General features: G+C 39.2%; 1 protein-coding gene across 4 annotated transcripts in view; it reads left to right on the forward strand.

Annotated features, from left to right (window-relative positions):
- The window catches only part of tbc1d22a (TBC1 domain family, member 22a), a 115470-nt gene that overhangs the window by 4686 nt on the left and 90110 nt on the right, over positions 1-20674 (forward strand). For all 4 annotated transcript variants that reach the window (XM_067490321.1, XM_067490323.1, XM_067490320.1 and 1 more), the window contains exons 5-6: positions 2521-2688; positions 18590-18660. In XM_067490321.1, coding sequence (XP_067346422.1) covers positions 2521-2688; positions 18590-18660 — 239 coding nt within the window. The remainder of the gene's footprint in view (positions 1-2520; positions 2689-18589; positions 18661-20674) is intronic.

Below are 20674 nucleotides of genomic sequence, written 5' to 3' on the forward strand. Positions count from 1 at the left end.
AGGATATTCTGAAGAGTCAATCTGCAAAACTGGAAGACAGTTCTCATCCATCACCCCTTTTAGTTTTATTGTTTTGTTCTGCTTGTATCTGTTCTTGTTGCATGATTTTATTTTGATCTTACTATAAATAAGGTGTTTAGCCATTTCATCTAGTAGTAGTAGTAAATAGGGGCTAAAAGTGGCAAAACGCACAGGATGTGTCACTATAATGACTTTTAATATTATGCCATAAATAGAATAGAATTTTCAGGATTCTAGTAAACAATTGGTCCACAAACTACAGTGATTATCCTTTGTTTTTATTTATTTACTCTGGCCTCACAGCTGCTTTGTGTCACCACATTCAAATATTATCATGTTCCAGCAGAGTCATTCAACAGCCAAACAGTGGAGAAGTGGCTGAAAAATATTTGGTAGATGCTATCACTCTTTTCGGATACAGTGTCAGTATTGGGCTTTGATTGGATTTACTTGTGGTTTAGACGGGGGGTTTGATGCAGTTTGCAGATGCAGATAATAAATCCTCTAAAACGATTCATTTAAAGGAAAGCAGAAAACATTGAAGTAGTGCTGTGTTCTGTGTGAACACATACAAGAGCTAGAGGTGGGGAGATGAGTCCACTCCTCCTTTATAGATTGTATTTGGAATAGTGGCTGACATTGTACATCATGAATGGATCAGTGGCTGTTGTCCTGTCTGGCAGGTCATCTGCTCGTCTGCCTTAGTGTCTGCTGTCCTGTTTAGATACAGATAACATGCAGTAAGCAGCCTGTAGCCTACGGCAGTTCCTCTTATCTCTCTAGAGAAGACACAGCAGTGGCCCGTATGTTCTCTCAGGTCATAAATGGATACAGGGATATGTAAGCCGACACCTCTGGGGCCTTTATTGAGCATTGTGTCTTTGAAGGTTCTCAGTCATCCAGGTTTGGTTATGGGAAGGTTGAGTCATGTCAGCTGGACCTATTTCCTCTTTGTTGGAAAATTTTCTTGGTATGCAGCAAAACACTGAAGTGTATATATTCAAAACTTATGTTATGCATACTTATGCATACTTTTCCTGGTCCTGATCTTGGCAACAAGAATAGAGTGAACACACTTGTTCCAGACTATTTAGATAATGCCATTAGGCTCTTAGGCTTCATTTATGCTTCTTCATCAAATCTTTTTTATTTCCATTTGAGACCAAATGAGATTTATTATTTGTCTTTCAGAGCATAGAACTCCATCATTGTTTTTGTATTTATTCTGATATGTCAGCAGCAACTGTGGTAGCATACGTGTCCTTAAGTTCTTTCCTTTATCCATAAAAGTCCAACTAATTTCTAGTAACCCTTGGCACTACTGCTGCTCGCCTCCATTTTTATTTTTACTAGGCTGCACGGGGCCAATACTAAAGAATAAAAATAGGCAGTATGTGTAAACACACAGACGCAAGATGTTACTGAATGTTATGACAGCAGTTGCATAGCTAGACAATGAATATAAATTCTATATATGTCCAGAACTGTTATGTAAAAATCTGATTCTAGTTTGCATGTATTTGTTTCCCTTTCTTGTAATAATTGATATTGTATACCATGACAGACAATGGAAGATGAAGAACTTTGTCTAACTTGCGTTTTTTTAAAATAAACTCAAGTTATTAAATTGATTATAAAAGGAACTCATTGTTAAAAATCACACACAAGTTTTTAGCACAAAGAAGCTGCTGCTAGCTTTAATAATGTTTTTTAATTTTTGTAAGTGCAAATAAAGCAGTTGACAACATATCTGTAGCTTTTTATGAGTTCCTGTAAAACGGAAATGGGTATTAAAATAGGCGGCATTCCAGTCATGTTAAATGCTATGGAGCATTTGTGTGTCTCTGTCCACACACACTAGCTGAGCTGTGGTTTGCTTTAGCACTGGGAAATGTTGGCCGTGCTCTTCACAGGGCTCTTTATGAACTTTTGCTTAGTGCTTAGTGTGAAAGAAGGAGCATCATTCTCCACATTGAAGTCCCGACCTCACCAGCTTGTTCCTAACTTTGTTTTTTGGGATTGTTTGTCTTTTAGCACAGCTGGGGGAACATGTGGCCCTCAGCAGACTGAATTAATGTGTTTGTGTAGCTGTTACAGAGGCTTTACGGTTGAATCCAAAAAAAAATTGCAACAACTGCTGCCATCCTGGAGGCTCATTGCAAAGCAAGACACAGTAACTATATTGATTACATTAATTTGTTACCACTAGAAAAACATCTAAGGAACCATAGAGTGTTACAGCTAAAAGACAATCATCCCATTGGCTTTTAAGCTCCTACTGGTATTTTGCAATGTTTGCCACATTCCTACTCTTAAGTGCTTTTTGGTAATATTGTTTAGACCTGTAAGATGAAAACTATGAGCTCCGAGAACCTGAATAAGCAGTTCAAAACAAGCTAACTATTTTGTTACTAACTGTATGAAATCCCTATCCCTCCCATCAGCTGTGTATGTGTTTATATAACCTCTCATCCTTTCTTATCTCCATCCTTCCACCAGATGCAGCCCTCCACAGACAGCGGTCTCTGCCCCACCGGCCGCCCGTTATCCCACTAGTGGCTCGCATGGCTGACCAAAACACATCTGGCACCCCGGCAATGACTGAGAGGGAGGCGTCCCGTCTGGATAAGTTTAAACAGTTGTTGACTGGACCCAACACAGATCTGGGTAAGAAAAACTCCTCCAATCGACTACCACATTCACTCCACATTTTCCAGCTTTTCTCTAGTTCTCCCCCCTTTTTTTTTTCTATAAGCTTTTTTACGTTTTTATTTCCTTGCACTTTTTTGCTTCTCACTCTTTAGTTTTCTCCTTCCCAATTTGCCAGCTGTGCTGCGCTTTTAACGATGCTGTAAGGGGAAAAGTCATCCAGCCATCTGGACATGCAGATTACAAGGAGGGAAAAAAATACCAGCAACAACAAACGCAAATGACAGCCCTTTGTTCTAACCAAACGACAGGCCTTTATTGTTTTTCCAGCCCCTGAGACTTTATGTGCTACCAGTGCTACCCCAGTGGCCATGAAATCCTCGCAGACCTCCCTCTTTACAGTTGACTTTGTGTCCTCTGGAACAAACTTTTGGCGACTGCTACTCAAAGAATTGTTACACCAATTCCCTCGTTTTAAGTTAATACATCATTACATTACATACATTAAGTTAAACTACATCAAAGGTATTATCAGATGAGATTGGTTGGTCCGTAATTTACAGACAAGTTGTTATGTGATCAAATATGGATGCTGAGCAATCCACTCAGATATAATTCAGATATGCACAGTTTGCTGAAGAATCTGCAGATATTTTTATATATTTTTAGATATAGATTTTGGGGAGCACAGGTCAACCCTTAAATTCTCTGCACTGCAAAACTCAATTTTTATGTAAGATGCAGACTGTGAAGCTGTTTTCTTTGTGGGTGTGTTGAGTGTGCCTGACAGAAGGGGAGCATGAAGTGAGAACAGTGGAGAGAATTTAAAAAATGCAGTGCCTAGCAAGAAAATGGGTTATTTGCCTGTTTAAATACCCCAAATATGCTAAATGCAAAAGAGTGCATCTAAGACATTTCACTGCAGAAATGACACAGTTTAAATACCATAACCTCCATTCTCAAATAATGGTGTTGCTTTAATTTACCATATTAAAAAAGAATAGTGTGTGTGTGTGTGTGTGTGTGTGTGTGTGTGTACATGTATATAATGGAAAATATTGTATATCTCCATATATTGCCCACAATACAGCTTGACAGGTCCAGTTCAGTTGTATATTTAGCCATTTTATGCTTGGGCTGCTAATGTGGCCTTCAGCTGCTAACCTCAAGATGTAGTTTGTTTAACCTCACTTTCCACTAACCCCACACCCACTAATTTATATATATGTTTACAAGTACAGTCTTCTGCACCAACTAATACTTATTCATGGTAATTTAAAATGTTTTTACATACACAAATGAGCAGTATGTGTGCAGAATGCCTAGGCTCACCAGTTTTCATCAAGATCTGGAAACACACCTTAATGTGTAAAGAACAAAATATATATTGTATTATATAAAAATTAACCGGCATCCACAATTCTACACTATATCTACAGTATACCATCATTAGACATGGCTTTAATAAAACTATGTTTTTGTATCCCTTGGAGCTCTTTGCACTTGCCACATGAATGTACATAACTGTAAGGTAAACACACTGAAAACATTGGCTAAGATCCTAAAATGTAAATGCTGGATTCCATTAAGTTTGAATGGCCTTAGTCAGCACAGCGCTTCACCTCCGTGTGTGCGATCCCCTTGAAAACTTTTGAGCAAAACAAACTGGTTCACAGGTCATCAGTGTTAGTCAACAGTGGTTGCGGCCTGCTCAGGCAAAGTATATCCTGTACATCAGCAGTGTGTCTTGAGATGTCAGCCCCTATTAGGGCCTGCCAGGCATCACAAGCTGGCTGTCTAAATTTAGTTTAGTTTCTGCAGCATGATTAGATATCCCAGAACGTGTGAGCTACGCTACTGGCTGCTGGCAGCATGAAAGATGAACTTCATTCACAGGACATAATTAAGTGAAGGATTGAGGGAGGGGGGGTGCAAGTGATGAGGGGTGATTGGGGAGGGGAGAGGGATAGGGGCAGATAAGATAAGATGAAACTTTAATGATCCCCGTGGGGAAATTGGGTCATTGCAGCAGCAAAGAAAGTGATTTAGATGAGAATACAAAAAGGAAAAAACAGAAAAAATCGGTACTATCCTCAAGCATGAACAATGTGACAAAAATTCTGGGACAGAAGTAAATAATAGTATTGCTTGAGCTCAAAGGAAGTAGGAGAGAGCTGAGATGATACATCGACTGGCTGTTCACTTAAAGTGTGTAATTAATTGCTCAGAAAGCCATGTTTTTGAGCCAAGCCCCCTGATATGTCAAGGCTGCCAGTCAACAAGTTTATCTGTCTGTGTCTCATGCTGGTCAGTAGGAGAACATGTGTTTTTCAAACTTAATGTACCCTTAACTTAGCCTAATCGACCTTGTGTTACAGACTAGTCAGTCCTGTCAGGCAGCATAGCAGACTGCACTAGGCAGCATGACGTTACTCTTAATGCCTTCAGTAACAGAAAACTTTGCTGTAGAACTTTAAGAAGAAATGAGTGCTAAATTGAAGTGGATAGATGGTGGGGAAAAGCAGCACTTTTCACACTTGCTCATCCATTTCCACCTCTTTTCTTCTTTAAATATGTCCACCTTGGCTTCCTGATCTCCTTTGCTTTCACATTTAACACCACTGTCCCTTTTGCTTTCTATGTCTCTTTAACTCTCTGTCTCTCGCTCTCCATTGAGGCTTGCGACAGTTGTGACGGCTGTCTGTTTAGCATGTAAGGTCATTCAAAAGGTGATGACCCATGTATGAGTCAGGGTAGGTTGATTGATCTCACCTAATTATTGCTGATGTCCTGAGGCACGGTGGTCTCTCGAGTGAACATGAACACAGCACCCCCCTCTACGCTTGGTAAAGAGGCTGTCAGTTCAGCTGGGAAACTAACGGAAAAGAGAAAATATATAGCCATCCATTTATGAGTCTCCCTTTGTGTGATTACAACACTTGTCACAGTGGTGTTATTTGTAAAATGCAGCCGTGTTGTTACATAAATTGTCAGCTTGAATTTGGAGCCCATTATTAATTAGCCAGCTACTGGAAAAAATTGTTTTGCTTCCAGGTAAAATTGTTTTCACTTTACACCTCACAAAACGGATTGTGTTTCTGGATGTTTAAACTGAAACTTGTATCAAAAAGTATAGCTGTCTTTTTAGCATTTTATGGTTCTTTTATTATTATTATGTTTATTATTGTGTTACACCACTTTTCTTCTAATAATTAATTGATTGTCACACTTTTGCAAATGGAATATTTGACCTATTTTGCTGAATGCAAGACTTGGCCTGCTCAACAGTATGGCTGGTCTGGTTCTCGTCTTCATTATGTGCAATATTTTGTCAAAAGAAGACGGATGTGGACTGCCGGCAGACCAGTCACACACAAATACGTTTTGATTGCAAAGCCACGCTCAGAATGAGGCCTAACACTGAAATATCTACTGACTTCCCAGGAAAAGATATTTTCTTGATGGCAGCATGTGTCTCTCTGAAATACCAATGTATGCCTCCAATATCATACCATCACAGATGATGAAGCAAAGAGATGCTGCATTTAAAACACACCTATCGCTGATCCTCAGTACCTGCGAGCTTCGCAATGAAAAATACACTATCAGCCATTTGAATGTAAGTACACAGACAGAGGGGCAATCATATGTACCTTTAAGGTACATGTCAATGCAGGACTGAGTAAAATAAATCAATTTTTCACTTTAAGTGAGCTGCACAATCCACTTCAACACGTAAACATTACAAGTTGAGTAATTACTTTTAATACATAATGCATTAAAAGAAAAACCGTAAGTACACTACCATGCGTCAGTGTTGAAATATGACTGACACATTTTCTTGGTTCTGATTTCTTTTTTTCAATATATCAAACCTTTTACACAATCTGAGTAGCCTGTGTTTTAAAACCTTAAAAAATAAATAAATAAATAAATAAATAAATATATATATGTATATATATATATATATGTGTATATATATATATATGTATATATATATATATATATATATATATATATGTGTGTATATATATATATATATATGTGTATGTGTATATATATATATATATATATATATATATATATATATATATATATATATGTGTATGTGTATATATATATATATATATATATATATATATATATATATATATATATATATATAGTGTGTGTGCATAAACTGCTCTACTTTGTTTTTGTAGGAAAACAAAACACCAGGGTGCCCAATGTCTGTGCATAGAAAAGTTGGGACAACTCACAAACTGTGCAACACCCAGTCTAAAAGTAAGAGTAGCAACGTCCTGAACGGATCCAATAAACCAGCCTTCCAGTTTGGCCCTTTAGACTCCATAAATAAATAGAACATTTACAGCTTGTTGTTAAAAGTCATGGCTGTGTAATTTAGATGGTCACAGCAGACGTGGCCCCCAGGGGCCCGCCCATAATGCCTTGGCTGGACAAGACAGTGTGACATTTTTCGGTAGTTTGTTATACAGTTGAGCTTTTCAGTTTGCAGCTGCTTAAAAACAAACCTATTTATTTTTCTGATAGCTCTTTTCATAAATGTGTGTGTGAAAGTGTGTGTGTGTGTGTGTGTGTGTTTGTTTTTTTGCATCTATCGTAATGTTTTTTCCCCCAGACTGTGCTCAGTCTACTTTCTGAGAGCCGCTTGCTCTATAATCGTCTATAAATCACAATGCCAGATTTTACAGACTTTGTGCATATCTTTTTCTTTTTAATAGAAGAGCTGGCATCTGACATCAAGCAGTTATTGCTGGATGGCAGAAATACTGCTGTTGCTATGGCAATCGTCCTTTCTCCTCTTCTCTTTCCTGGCAATTTGTCCTTACTCTGTTTTTCACTTCCCCTTTTCATCAGTTCCTTTCTTTATTGTTGTCTCGGTTCTTGATTCTTTCCCTCTTTCAGTTTCCTGTTTGTTGGATCATTTTATAAAACTACAAATGTACTCACACACATGTTCACAAACCAATGCCAAACATCTTCAGGCCATTGAGTCCATACCTAAAATCCAAACACAAAAGAAACAACTATAAGAAAACAGAATACTAAGCAAATAACTGCCCACATGTATACATACACATGCACCTCTGTTCTTTGCCTTCTGTCTGTCGGTATGGCTCTGCCCTCTGTTGGGGGTGCTGCAGTACAGTTTTTCCCCAACTGACATCACCCTCACTGCAGCAACTCCGGTTAGGAGGCTTGCTACGTTCTGCCACTGCTCACTACACACTCACTAGTGCTGCAATCCACAATCCTGTTACACAGCAGCCACCATATGATAGGCTTACCATCAGCACTGTTTGCCAAGTTAATAGCTGCCATCAAAGAGGGAAGTGGCGATGTAATTCAATTTAGCTCTGTCTTAAAGCCTTGTTTGAAAGCACTGTCCATGTGTGACAATTTCAGAGGTGTGTGTCATGGGCTGGTAGAGCGTAGAAGAAGAGATAATGTAGTATTAGACTGGCTAAGTACTGTAGGTGGATCCGTGGGAAATATGGAGACTTTACACACACAAGGCTTCTAGGTGAAAGTTTCTTTTTTTTATTTTAGGACTTTAATAAAATCCACTGATAAGACCGGTATTCTGTACAAGTATCCGAACTGGATCTTTAAAACGCTCCACTGTCAGTTGTATATGTGTGCATGCGTGTGTGCTGCTTCCTAGCATGTCCCCAGGCAAAACACCTGACTTAATAAGGTTGGTCAAACCACCAGCTGTCTCCTGTGTCAGTAGCCTCCCAGATTGCCTGGCTTAGTTTATTTATTCATATGTTACACCATGTGGGCTTCCATGTGAATTTTTCATCCTTTCTTTTTCTGAGAGAAGCTTGACTGAACACTTCAGCCCTTCCAGTTCACACCTGCCTTCTCTTGGCCACTGGGAAGTTTTTTTTCCTATCTTTTTTTTTCTACTGCCAGTGGTTTTGGTTTAACACTACAATTTCTTATTTACATTTAGTGATTTACTAACTTGCATTTTAAGATAAAAGGAGAATTCTTCCTGTAATAGCCAGGGGTAGTTTGGGTTTACCGGTTTTTCTAAAGTCTACCTAAATGGTAGTTAAGATTATACATCATTAATGCCACTTTTACTTGCTTTTGGCAACATGTTTTTTTTTTCAATTCATGCTGGTGATGAACTACAGGTTTCAGAAAACAAAGTACTTTATAGCTTACTGTGTACAGGCCTGTGTAGACACAGATTGGTGAGTGCTCAGGCTGACCCCAGGTGGTATTAATGTTGTGGATAATTGACGTATATTGATACTCTAGATTAATTTGATGTGCCTAATGATTTCAAAACTATTAAAGCACAAGAGATGCTCCTGAGATAATACTGCTTTTTATTTTTGAGGAAACAAATGCCAATGCTATATTATAGTATGGGGCACAACTAAGAATTTATCTTGATTATTTTATAGACTTTTAGCCTATAAAATACCAGGAAATTAAATAAAAGCAAATGTCAGTTTTGCAGTGAGATGAAGTGCCTTCAGACTTCTTTCTTTTTCCACATTTCCGACTTAAAAGTAATGAAAAAGGCCTTGAAAGCAAAATGCCATGAGAACAACGGTTTTGTGAGACATAAAGGCCAGATTAGAAAAATTTGTCCTTTTTTAAGTCGTAAGAGAATTTGCAACCTTTTTCAAATATTGGGAGTGAGGCTGCTGAGCTTCCAGAGTTAGGCAGCTTGTTCCACCACCGGTCGTCGGACCGCAAAGTTTAAAAGCTTTGCTTTTATTAGACATCATTAATTGGGAGAATGCTGTGGGCAAGAGGGATTGTAGACTCGGATGAGGTTGTTCAGGAAATGTGGGCTGTTGAGTTGACTAGTCAGAGCTTGGAACCCAATGCGGGAAGCATCAGCTGATGAAAAGTCGTGTGAAGTGTCATCTTTGGCTGATCAAAAATTAGAAGCTGCTGCATTTTGGATCAGCTGGAGAGGTTTGATTGTGCATGCTGGTAGTCCTGTCAGGATATTACACTAATCAAGGCAAGTAGTAGTGCCTGCACACGAGTTGGGAAGCTTATTTAGAAAGGTAGGGTCTGATCTGTTGTCTGTTGCTGTAGTCTGTTTTGGACAGTGTGTTTGCAAATATCTATAACATTTCTGCATTAACTGTCAGTTAGAGTTTCACATCCAGTTGTGTTCACGCATTATTATTTAGATCTGCATTAGAGCTACATGGATTGGTGAAGAAGACATGTTTATTAGGGACCAAGATAAAGAACAATTGGCACCTAGACAATAGGTTGTCATGTTCACATCAAGTTGCATATACATTTAATGCAATGTTTCTGCGATTATACGTTCGCACAGGCAGACATTGTGATTGCATTTAGATTAATAGCGCAGCACTTATTTGGACTAATTTTGTTTCGCAAATAAAGGACTTTTTTGTTTAGAAAAGCTGAAATGTCCAAATGTGTTTTCTACCGATATATCTACCACCTTCACATAACACAGCTTTTTTATAAATTAAAAAAATATGTCACTAGGTCAGATATTTTAGAAGCTGTTTCATCTAAATCAGATAAAGGCAGGGCAAGCTCCAGGGAATTGACTATGCAAGTCCTTGTTATGGCACACAAAAGAACCCCCATACACACATTCCCACACCTGCATGGTCTTCTATGCTCTGTGTCCTTTCCAAGCCATCTGGGCCATCCATCAGGCCTCCTGAGCAGGTATAATCCAGGGGGGAGTATCTTTTTACAAGAGTCCCATTAGTTTACGAGCCGTCTGCTCCCTGGCGTCATCACTTTGTCCTTTAGATGAGTTAGATCGTTCAGGACTCTGTCACAGCATTCAAGGTTTATAGGGGAGAGCTTAACTTTTTAATACACTGCATGATAAAGGTGTCTGTCCTGATTGTATTGTTTTCCTGACCTTATGGGCAAAACAGATTCAGATGTCACTGGGCGAGTGCCTGCAAGAAAGGATGAGATTTACCTACATTCTATGATAGCAGTGCAACCCAAGAGGGGTGCTTTGGATTACGTACCCCTAAATTTTAAGGGAAGAGTTGAAAATACTGATTGTTGTGCTTTTTCCGTTCTAGGTGAAAGTATATGTGAAAATTGATTCTTGATCTGCTGAGGCAGCTGCAGTTGCAGAACATGAAACCCAGCTTTGGCAGGTGTGTGTGCTGTATAGTCACATGAGTAAATATGTGTGGTGCCAAGAACCTTGTGGTGTTTTGCCCCAGTGGTCGCGCTCCGTCTGAATGATGCCTGAATAGTGCATGGCTCCGGCCTGCCAACTGTCCTCCCTCCTGCTCCCATCAGCTCCCTGCTCAGCCAGCACTGACTGACAGCACCTCTTCCCTTCTCGCTATCGTCTTTTCTTCATACTGGCCCTCATACAGAACCACGCTCACAGACAGGTAGACTGACTGACAGGGAGCTGGACAGGCAGACATGGAAGAGGTGCAGGTACACGCTTATAGGTACGCACATACACGCACGTTACTCCATTTGATTTTTGTTATATTGCTTGGTTGTGTAGAGTAGGAGCTCCCACTCTGCCAGACATTATTTCCATCCACTCAGGGGCAAAGAGTAATTGCGTTTAATTGTATATGTGCCTATTGTGAGAAATCAAAATGAGAGCATAAATGCAGTTTTTAAAGCAGTATAGACAAAGTCCTGGTACCATGTCTGGCATTTATTTCATCTGCTGTCTGTTCGGACACATTCCAAGGCAAGTTGGCATCCACTGCAGCACTTGTGTAGATTTTGAAAGACTTATGTTTTTGAGAAAGTTAGACTACTCCTAAATGATCCAAATAAAAAAAAAAAAACTATGCTTTCCATGGTAAGTTACCAGCAAGGGGTTCAGTTTGTCAATGTCTGTGATGAAGTTCTTATAAAAAGGACAAACGTTTCTTGTTATAGTGAAAACAGCAAACATAGTTGCTGCTTCTCAAATGGAAAGATTGAATGCTGCTCTTTTCATATATATTAGTCTGTGGGAAATAAAAATACAGTAAGGATTTTTCCACATCTGGATAATTACTTGACCCATGACTCCACTTCATCTAAGAGTTGAAATGGAATCACAGGTCTAGTTTTGGAGAAAAGTGTGGGCTGTTTATATCAAGTTGGTACATGTGGCACTTCATTTGGGGTATGGGTATCACTACTTACCAAACATTTTAGAATACATGTACACATTTAAAAATATAAATCACAAAATAGAATGGTGACCGCCATTTTCAACTGCGTCAATAAACAGTAACAATCAATATAAATGTATTTAAAAACAAGTACAATAGAGGACCTGATGGTTTACTGTAGACACTGTCATGTGCTAGTTTGGTAGTCGTTAGGACCTTGCCAGTGAAAATGCACTGCATTGCTAAAAAGGTACCGAAATGGTCTTTTGACCCACATGCAAGTGGTAAAAATTCCCATGTATGCTAAGAGAATCTGGGCCAGGGAGGTGAATAAGACACATTCTCTCCTCCCTCGGCAAGTACGTACAATACAGCTGAGGTGGCTTTTATCAAGGCACACAACTCACATGCTTCTTTGGATCTGCTGTCGGCAAAGGTACACGAGTGACTCCACTGGAAGCCTACATGTTGTATTCGTTTGACATGACCTTCCCTCTCTGTTTAACTAGTCTCAAGCTGCTGCTGTAAAATAGTTTTGGTTATCTTAGCCATTAAGTAATTTTTAATGAAATAAAAACATGATATTTAGTTATATTTTGCCCTCTGAATGTTTCAAGAGTCATTAGGCATTCATTACCTCTGAGGGTCCCACACCAGAGCAGCTGTTGTTGGGTGTTCAACAGAAGGTACATGGTGTCCTGATCACCCCCTGTAGTCCCCAGCTTTACTCCAGCCAAGACAAAGTGCACCCCTGTAAGTTCATGCATTATGGAATACAGTAGACACACAGAGGAAAGCAGTTGTCCTTGAGTTGCACATTTCTGGTGTTACAGGTGTTATTTATGCCAGAGCGGAATCTAGCTTCTCCGCGGTTGAAACTCCCTCACCAGACCAATCCCCTGAGGTCTGTGCCTGCCAACATGATAAACACCCACCACAGTGATCAATCTAATTCCAAAGCATATATGTAATTATATGATGTTTTATTGGTCTCAATAGGAAAATTGTGTTTTCCCTTGTCCCCCGCTTGCACTTCTATACAGTATGTGTACTTTGAAGTGTTTGCCTCTAGTGTGATTAGACTGTAAATTACTATGTGTACGGGGGAGTGACAAATTTGTCAGCTAAAAATGGCTTGTTTGCATTGTTAACTTTGTTCACGAAATGTGACGGGGGCAGCTAGTCCCTCGTAGCCTCTGGGACAGTCGAGGAAAGTTTTTCGCCCACGTTGTGACAAGTGCCTGCTGAGCAAAAACAACAGATTAATTTTCAAAATGTCATGAAGTGCCTTTAATTTATTCCAGTGCAGTGAGGTCCTGGCTGTCTCAGTCATAATGCACACAAGATGCCCTAGAGAGTCAGATATTCTTACTGAGAGATGAGCTAGCCTCACACTAATGAAACGACATCTGCAATTTAGGCTGTTCGTCAACTATGCTCATGTCACCCTCTATCTTAGTCTGCTGTGGGAAATGGAGTTTTATTCCGCAGAAATTATTTCTCAGGAATTGCGATCGAGATGAGCACAGATATAGTGAGCATTTAGGAAATGGGGTATAGACAGATTTCCTGTGAGAGGGTATTTGCATTAGAATAAAGCATCAACTCGAGTCCTTTTTACAGATGGATTGTGAAATACATATTTTTTTGTGGAAATCTCTTCTCAAAGCAGCCTTTAAGCCCTGGGCTAATTAAAATGTGTGAAACTGTAAGAGGTACAGTATATCTAAAGATTTCTTCTATCCCCTATTTACCAGTACGGTATCACTTGTCTGACAGTCAAGCTGTGGGTCTAGAAGTCATCGGTGTTGGGGTAACTGTATTTTGGATTTGGCTGGAAAGGATTTGGAAGTGAGAAGTTTGCAGGAGCAGAGGCATCATCTCTGATAGGATATGGGTCTGATGGGTGCATCTGCGTCTTCTGCTGGCCACAATGTGACAAGTAAACATTTGCCCCTTGCTCCTTCCACACACCTCTTCATGCCAACACACATACACAAGCCTCTATAGTTCACACATTCTTTTCTTTATAAGGTGCACGCTGTTTGGCCAGAGGGGACAGTAGGGGTTTCTGGAGATAAGTGTGTAGCAGCAGGATGTGAGGACTGTTAGCCAATGTGAGTCTTACACCTTTTCACCCCTCTGTCTACACCCCCTATGGTGAGATTAATGCCAGGCAGAGAATATAACATAGTTTTAATTAAGTCCGAGACCACAAGATTCATGGACTCATTTCTTCATCTGACAGTGCAAATGAAGGTTCAAAGGGTGCAGGACAAGAGCAGAGACACTCTTGGCTAGTGTAATGAATATCGAGGTTCACATGCCACAGGACATTGCTTTCCCCCTTAAAGACTTGGACTCACAAAACTTCACTGAGGCTGTCCCACCAACATACGTATGTAGTTGCAACCAGCTTGATGGTCCATTCAAGTTAATGAACTTACACACACATACTGGACACAGAGGGTCAAAATGTTAACATTCATCCTGTAGTCAGTAAAGAGGAGCTTTGAAAGTTAATAAACATTTGAAAAATGTCTGCACATGTGCTGTGAGATGCCCTCCTAAATCAATCTTTTGTGAGCCTGCAAAATTTGATGTGTCCTAATGAACCACACTGGGACTGGCCAACGTTTCCAATGCAGAGATGGTACCACAGTGTCAGTAGCTTGTTCTGGCATCAATATTGTATTATACCATGTACTGTAAGTCCCACAACATATTGCAAGATTTTTTTTTTTACTGCTAAAACTGAAAAATAGCACCATCCCTCTAATTTGGAACTGACCTCCTGCATTGTTAGGCTCAAAATGAACAGCTAAGAAATGTCACAAATACTATAATTATATAAAATATAACAAACTTATTTAAACTCTGCATTACCCTCAAGGCAGCAGTTTGTTTTAGGCTACTAGCAGCTAATGTAGCTTTGAGCTTTCTAAATTCACACCCCCAGAATTTCATACTTGCAGTTTGCCTCCCACTTGTTACAGTCTTGAGAACACAAACGGTATGTTCAAAACTAACGTTGACAAATTGTTTGGTTCTGGCGGAGCTGTAGTTATGGTGGCGTGTTGTAATGTGTTTATTTTCATGTCGTGCCATGAATGGATGGTTGTTTTCTGACATATCTGCTACCAGCAGGCACAACAACAATGAGTGTTGTTTGTTTTTACAAGTCATTTTTTTCCTTTCTTGAACATTTTTGTTACATAACATGTTAAAAAAAATGCATAATCCATAATTAAATACGTAATCCGTTAACTGTCTGTCCCACAAGTTGTAGTGTTCTATGCTACTATGCCAGATTTTCATTGAAAGTGAATGGCAGTTGTTGCTTGCCCCATGGATTTGTTGCTGGTAATAAGAGTATGAACTATTAGACATAGAATCTATGGAACATTTTTACAGACTAAATCAGGTCTGACAGAGCCTTTTAAACTCTGTTTTTAAATGCGACTTGTTAACATCAGGCAACCATGGGGTAATAAAAACCTTCCAAAGCCGTGGAGTAGTGACTCCCTATCCAACACGGGAATCTTGCTGCAATCACTGTATTGAATTTCTATATAATTAAAGTCAGTGGGTACAAGGTAAGAGAGAACTTTGAAGTTGAAGATGCACAGGAACTATAGTGAACAAATAGCTACTCCCATCAGCTGAACAAGCTCTAATGCATTTCACTCAATTTAGCCATTGGACTTAGCCCTTTGCTGTTTAGCTGATTGCTATTTCCTATTCCGCTCTCTGTCACTGACTCGCTATTGCATTTGCCTTGAAGAACAGGCAAGGCAGAGTCATTTGGCAGCGCTAATCAATACAATTCACTCTGTGCAAAAAGCTTATCAATTTCCAGGCAGCGCTTTGAATAAGAGTCAAGGAAGAATTTGGCTTATTCAGTAGGTACCTTGGTTTTTTTAAACTCAGAAAAGTATGTTAAGACAATGCTATTTCGTTTGCGCTGACATCAATTTCCTCTCTTCCCTTCACTTTGGAAATGCAGGTAAAACGGTGGCAGTGCAATTACAAGCGAAGTGATTTTCATTGCATTTTTATGTTTGGCTCAGTTTGGCTGTGGCAACTCATCTTGTTGGAGGCTAATAGGGGGCTTGTTGATTTGTAGATGCCTGTTTCAGGACCCAGTAGTGCTAAAAATACAGTCACATACTATGCATTATCTTTTATGCCATGAGCTGCCTCGTCACTTAGGAAAAGAATATGTGTAATGTGATTAAACTTGTGTCACTTGGCTTCTACTGCAGAGCCCAAAGAAAGGTCCCAGGTACTGGATGGAGACGTCATGTGGCAGAAATAAATACGCAAACAGTAACTTTAGCTCCCCCTGTGAAAAAGACCTCATTCTGTTGCAGGAGAAGTAGAGTCTACCCTTTCTATTGTACTCTGTTATGTTGATTCACTGTAAATAGGATGAAACTGAAGACACAGGTTGCTAAATATCACAAGAAGTAGTATTTTGTCTCTATTGTTGATCAGTCCCCACCGAACTTTGACTGTCAGTACACATTGAGAGAGAGGACTATAGGCTTGGATTTAACATGTAGCATCTAACATTAAGCCATATTTTGTGGCTCTGCGTGGCCCCAAAGGGAACTGCTCTGCACCAATTTAAAAGTTCAATTTGCACCTCTCTATCAGATTTCTTCTATATTATAGCCCGCTGGCTCTCCCACCATGGCCTGAGGAGAATATAGTTAATAATCCACTTCCAACCCATCAGATCATTTCAGTTAAGGGAAAAGCACACAAGAAGGTACATTTTGAAGGTGAGGACATGGATGGTTGGCTGGCTGATTGGAAGAATGAAGAGTCCAAGAATTTATTTCTTTTATTGCAGCAGATGTGTTAGTCCATTGAGTCAGTGTTTGGTTTTGCATGCATGTCGTTTAAAAACAAATTGGTACAGTAGAATTTTGTTGTTAATAATGTCATCCACTCAAATAATTGACAAAACACGTTCAGATCCCCTCCTGCTTAACTACACATTAATCATGGTAAAAACTGTCATGTAGTGGTTTTAAAAGAATTATATGCCAAATTTTTCTTGGAAGCAGTAACAGTAACCTCTGCCGACTTCCCACTGAAAAAGGTGTTTTTATGCTTGTGTATTAGTTTGGATTATACAAGATGCAATTAATAGCCTGCTCATTTTGGCGGAGCTTTTTTTATTTGTATTTGTTTTCAACACTTAAGGTCTGGATTTACAACTGAAGTTGGATCTTGATTTATTGACACAACATGAACATTTGTAGTGGGAGAGTATGAAGCCGATGCAAGATCAGCTGGTGGCTTTACTAAAGAAAGATGATTCACTAGGGGTGTGTGTTTTATTGATATGTAGACAACCTGTGACAAGACATGAATTGTACAGTTTAAGCAGAGCTGTTTGACATATCTTCAGGCCATGCAGTTTGTATGTATTATAGTAAAAAGTTTGAGTTTGGCTTGAGCGAGATGTCTTTTGCACTGTAATTGATGGCAGCATTTGTCACGTCTGGCCAGCTGTTGCTTCTCTTGTTAAGGCACTTAGTTGCAGAATGGTTCCACTGAGTGTAGTTCTGTGCGGGTACCTTGGCTAGTTTAGGCCGGTCATTGACAGCTTTTCATGTTCCTCATATTCTGTGGGGTTTTCATGGAATGTATACTTCTGTCTGCCAACATTCCTAATGTAATGCTCCTCATGTTAGAGATGAGGAAATTACCAATGTGCAGCTCACACAGCTGCAAGTGATGATGCAATGATTAGTAAGTGTCCTCACTGTCGACTGAATCACTTAGTGTACATTATATAGGGAGTAGTGAATGTGACCTGTGGTGTTTGCATTAAGTCCTGTTTGTTTACTTATTTTTACATTTTTATTTCAGTGATGAATTTTTAGGTAGACCTCTATCTTGTGGTGTAGAGACCACGTATATCTTAACTGCCCAATAGCAATACCACATTTCATAATTTATTTATTTTTTTTTACAAGGACCTAGGACTAAGCCATATATATTAAATAAATGTGATTGTTATATGAAAAATGTCTAAATCGAGGTTGGTGCTTTCTCCGCTGTGACTAGGACAGTATCAGCAGCAGTTATCTAGAGGTACGATAGTAAAGTCAGCTGTCAGGTGTTTCTTTGGAGATGCCTGCACATGTTTAAGCTTTGCCAGTCAAGATGCTGGAGTGATGGCGGCGGCAGCTGCAACAGCTTAAGACATTGGAATGATAACAGACGTTACCTTAGTGATATGGAAATAGCAGACATCCCTCCTCCTCCTCAATCTCTCACTCCTTGTGTGCACGCTTCACATTAAGAAAGTGAAACCATGTCTACAAAGACAAATAGCTACCTGTTAGCATTAGTTGTTTATTTTTTGACATTGTTGCTCTCAGTTCTCAGCAGCTCTCAGCATTGGTTTTTACAATGTTTGCAATATGTAAAAAGAACAACAGCTTTTCTTTATTGATACTGCACATATGGCCCCAGTTACAGGGGAACAGTGCGCCTACAAGGACCCTTTAAATTGTGTTTTAATTGATTGGGGTTTTTGGATTTTCTTTGTGATAGATGAAACATGTAAAGGTACCACAGTTTATAAATATCTTTGGCTTTCTGTATTGAAATTTACTTTGGCTAGAATATTTGCTAATATGGATATGTATTATATCATTGTTATCAAGCATGCTCTTCAGGTGTATATACTGTATGTGTTTGTGTGACCAGGCTTAGTGGGGAATCTTAAGCGTAACCTTTTTCCTCTTGTTTTACAGAGGAGCTACGAAAACTCAGCTGGTCTGGAATCCCACGACAGGTCCGACCAATTACGTGGAAACTCCTTTCAGTAAGTTTTTATGTGTTCATGCAATTATGGTACATATATTGTATACATTATGTTTACTGTGCAATATTGTATAAGACCAACATACAAGTGGAACAAACACAGCATTGTGCACAACATAAACAAACTTATGGAAACACTTGCAAATGAACTCAACGACAACAACAGATGTAACCTCATAGATAAATCTGCAAGTGAAAACACACAGTAATTAAATGCCCACACAGATGCAAAGCCACACTCACATACACTGAGATTAAATCAAACAAATAATAAAGATGTTACAGATGATGTTAGACACACACACACACATACACACACACACACACACACACACACACACACACACACACACACACACACACACACACACACACACAAAGTAGCTGTCATATTTTCTCCCTCCCTTTTTTTGATTTATGAAGACTGGTAACAGTCCTTCTTTTTTCAAACTTCAGTTGGGAAAATTAATTGCGAGGCACAAATAATTTATTCATGAGAGGCACGGTGTGTTTACTCATTAAGCCATTGTTGTGGTGTACAGCTCCTAGTCTGCAGAGAGAAGACTGGCTTTTTGAACACCATGACTCTTCCATTAATTACCAAACAATAGCTAATGTGCCACAGAAAAGATGTCATTAAAGGTGTGTGTGCGTGTAAGTGTGCCTGTTTGTGTTTTCTGTTGGTGGGAGGTTACCAACTGGGCACTTTAACCATTAATGGCTGCTTTATTTGGTACTCTACTAAAGTGAAGGCTCATAACGCTATACTAAGTTGCAAAGCACTGGCTGCAGTGTAGGCAGCCAGTGTGTGTGTAAATGTGTGTGTGTGTTAGTGTGTGTGTGTATAAGCTAATGTAGCATAGATAAAACCACATTTATGGTTGGTTTATGCTTGTTGTGTTAGATTGTGCATGTTTGTTCCTAGAATGTGTGCATGCATATGTTGGTAGCTATTGTGTGTCTATATGTGTAAGTTCATATACCATAGCAGGTGTGAATATGTAAAGGAAAGAACACTGCAGTAAACCTCTGGGTTGCAAGGCACAGCTGTCCTGAAGCCTGTATAAATTACAGCTGGCTCACCTCTACTTCACTACAGAGCAAAAAATAAATAGACAGGAGGGTAATAATAATATTAATAATATAATAATGCATTAAAAACTGAACTTATCACTGTTTTCAGGTTATTTTTTAAGCTGCTAATTAACTTTCGGTACATGAGTGATGCACAGTAAGTGTACAGTAAGTAATTGGTCGAACACTGAGCTAATGCAGTGTGGCAGAGAGTTTGAGTCAGCTCATGGCTGTTAGAATTTTTATTGTAGGATTACTGGTAGCAAAACCTAAAGTACATGTTTTATATGCTAGAATTTGCCCATTTATGGTCATAGATATGATTTGTCCAAATTTAGTCTGTTTGTAAATCAAATTATACATTTTCAGCATCATGACATCTGATCTGACAGGGGAGACAGCAGTCGTCTCACTTTAGTGTAGACCAGCTCATGGGAGGAACGACCAGTCTGAGTCTGGCCTTACCCGGAAGATACCAGTCTTGTGTCAAGAATCTACACATACCATTTGTCATTTGGTAAACTCTTTTATCATAAGTGACTTACAATTAGGGAACGAACCTCAAGGGCAAGTTGGTTTTCAGTGTCCTTCCTCAAGAGACTTCAACATGGGGCCAGGAGGAAGTTGAACTTGAAACACTAACCCTACGGTTCATTGTGTGTAACATTTTTCAAAATATAAATCTCTTTTGTAGTAACATGTCATATTTCAACTTCAACATCAGCAGTCATCTTCCAGTTTGCTTGAAGAGAAAGTTGAAAAAACATTTTTATAAGAAAAGTCTCACCACAAATTATTTTGTCAGTGTCCAGAAAAATCTAAAGCCTGCTTTAAAACTTCAGACAAGGCTCGCGACACAGCAGAGAGAGAGACAGCGATTTTATCACTGTGTGATTTCTTCTACATACGTTGAGCGGGTGTTTTAAACTTTGTTAAATTAC

The sequence above is a fragment of the Channa argus genome, chromosome 21 (assembly GCF_033026475.1).
Source record: "Channa argus isolate prfri chromosome 21, Channa argus male v1.0, whole genome shotgun sequence".
Lineage (NCBI taxonomy): Eukaryota > Metazoa > Chordata > Actinopteri > Anabantiformes > Channidae > Channa > Channa argus.